This window comes from Plectrocnemia conspersa, unplaced genomic scaffold (genome assembly GCF_051122295.1).
Source record: "Plectrocnemia conspersa isolate PC_06_02 unplaced genomic scaffold, ASM5112229v1 ptg000008l, whole genome shotgun sequence".
Lineage (NCBI taxonomy): Eukaryota > Metazoa > Arthropoda > Insecta > Trichoptera > Polycentropodidae > Plectrocnemia > Plectrocnemia conspersa.
Window position 1 is genome coordinate 23,260,869 of NW_028277172.1, and position 1,939 is coordinate 23,262,807.

At 31.1% G+C, this 1,939-nt stretch overlaps 1 protein-coding gene across 1 annotated transcript; it reads right to left on the bottom strand.

The window, feature by feature from the left end:
- Nucleotides 1–309: 309 nt before the first annotated feature.
- Roc1a (Regulator of cullins 1a) lies at nt 310–1,164 on the bottom strand. The gene is made up of 5 exons (XM_088189611.1): nt 1,007–1,164; nt 902–929; nt 653–774; nt 491–576; nt 310–425 (listed from the first exon to the last, which is right to left on the bottom strand). The coding sequence occupies exons 1-5, from the start codon at nt 1,091–1,093 to the stop codon at nt 413–415; spliced, it is 336 nt and encodes a 111-aa protein (XP_088045737.1). The 5' UTR covers nt 1,094–1,164; the 3' UTR covers nt 310–412.
- Between the last annotated feature and the right edge of the window lie 775 nt (nt 1,165–1,939).

The following is a 1,939-nucleotide window of genomic DNA, read 5'->3' on the forward strand; positions in this document are numbered from 1 at the left end:
TATTTTATTTTGGAAATTAAAGCAGTTAAAACAAAACCAGCTACTTCATCACAGCAATGCTCATGTCTCAGATCAAGTGGGATATAACAGATTAAAAACTGTCAATTTCAATTTGATTTCGATAAGTTTGTTCGCTAGTTAGTTTGAACCATCGTCTTGATCTAAGCTGTAACCAGTTCAGGCAATTTTTTAAAAATCAAGTCGATTTTAAACCTCAGCTGCTTCACCGCAACGATGCACCAGCTTACCAATTTTATAATATTTTTTGGTAAATAATTTTATGTATGATAAAAAAAACAAATGAATATAAAAAAAAAGAAATGTTTTATTATTGTTGCATTAAGAATAATTTATAATATATATAAGCCAAATTTTGTAGATGAAGTGATATAAGTCGCAGATCGTTTTATGATTACCGTCCATACCTGAAACATTAAATTAATTAATAATACAATCAAAAGGCGTGTAATCAAAATAAAAATTGACGCACTTTTGGAATTCCCATTCTCTATTATCTAACGGACACACTTGACGCGTCTTCAGCCATCTGGAGATGCAATGGAAATGGAAGGCATGCTAAAAAGATGAATATATAATTAAATATATACAAAAATGTAAATTAATAAATGTTAGTATGTATATAAAAAAATACATTGCAAACGCCCCAAGCCACTGTGCACTCTTCGCTAGTGGCCGATGCCTGATTCGCCTGACATTCTATACATAGATCCATTATATGGTTTCTACATATAGCGCAATTGTCCACCACAATATCTGAAATTGCACAAATCAATGAAGGAGGGATGACTAAGCAAATAGGTGGGTTACGATATATATTCAATGGACATCATATTTGATGTGATTTTGATCTAGATGATGATGATTTAAATAGTAATCTTACCCCAAGCCCACAGTGCAACGGCGTTCCACTGAAAATTGTAAAAAGGATATCGTTAGCGTTTCAGTTTGAGGTTATGCGTCAAACAAAATGGTGGGCGAGTATTACCTTTCGGACTTCGAAGCGCTTCTTGTCGCCTTTGCTGGTGGATGGATGAGTTTCGGGCTCTTCGTCGTCTATCTCCATGGCGGACATCTTTCAACGGAGTGCTATTCGACCGGTGTCAAACAGAAAGCTCTGGTGTTGCCAGTGTTAAAATTTGTAGTGTTTCCGCTATAAAAATATTGTAAATAAGATATTTTATGGTTAAAAATATCGTTATATACTTAATTTATTAATATTGTGATACATAATATAATACAAATATAAAAAGATATATATTATTGTAATATTTTTACATAAATGGGGTAATCTTGAACAAACTAAAAAATTAACTCTTCAAAGACGAGAATATTATTTCGACAATAAATTCATGTTTTAAATCACTTTTATCAGCAAATTAGCATTAAAATCATAAACAATATTTTAAAGCCCCCTATAAAGCCAGTAACGTCATTTCAGCATTTTCTATGGAAAGGGGAATCCTAATGAAATTACGTTGATTTCATTAGGATTCATTCTATTTTATTGAATAGCATGAATTTTTATAGCCATATTCAATGGGGGCAAATGTCCTCACCTGCCTCCCCCAAATAACGTCCCTGCATAAAATATTCATGCTAAAAACACACTAAAACACACAAAAGGTCACGTTATTCCTCACAAAGGACATCTGATAAAATATAAAAAAATATACTTTTTGGTTTTAAAGAAATTATTTTTTTAAACGTTAACTTAGTGCTATTATCGACTTTATTTTTCTATTTTATGTTCAAAAGTTTTCATTTTTAATAAAACTACAGATGATATGGGCCAGAATTTTAGCATTTTTTTGCACATAGAGTACTAGTGTAGCTATAGTAATAATGAAACAATTTTTTTAAGCAAATTATTATTGAATGGTATGAATTTCTTGGTAGGAAATTTAGAAGTATGATGAAT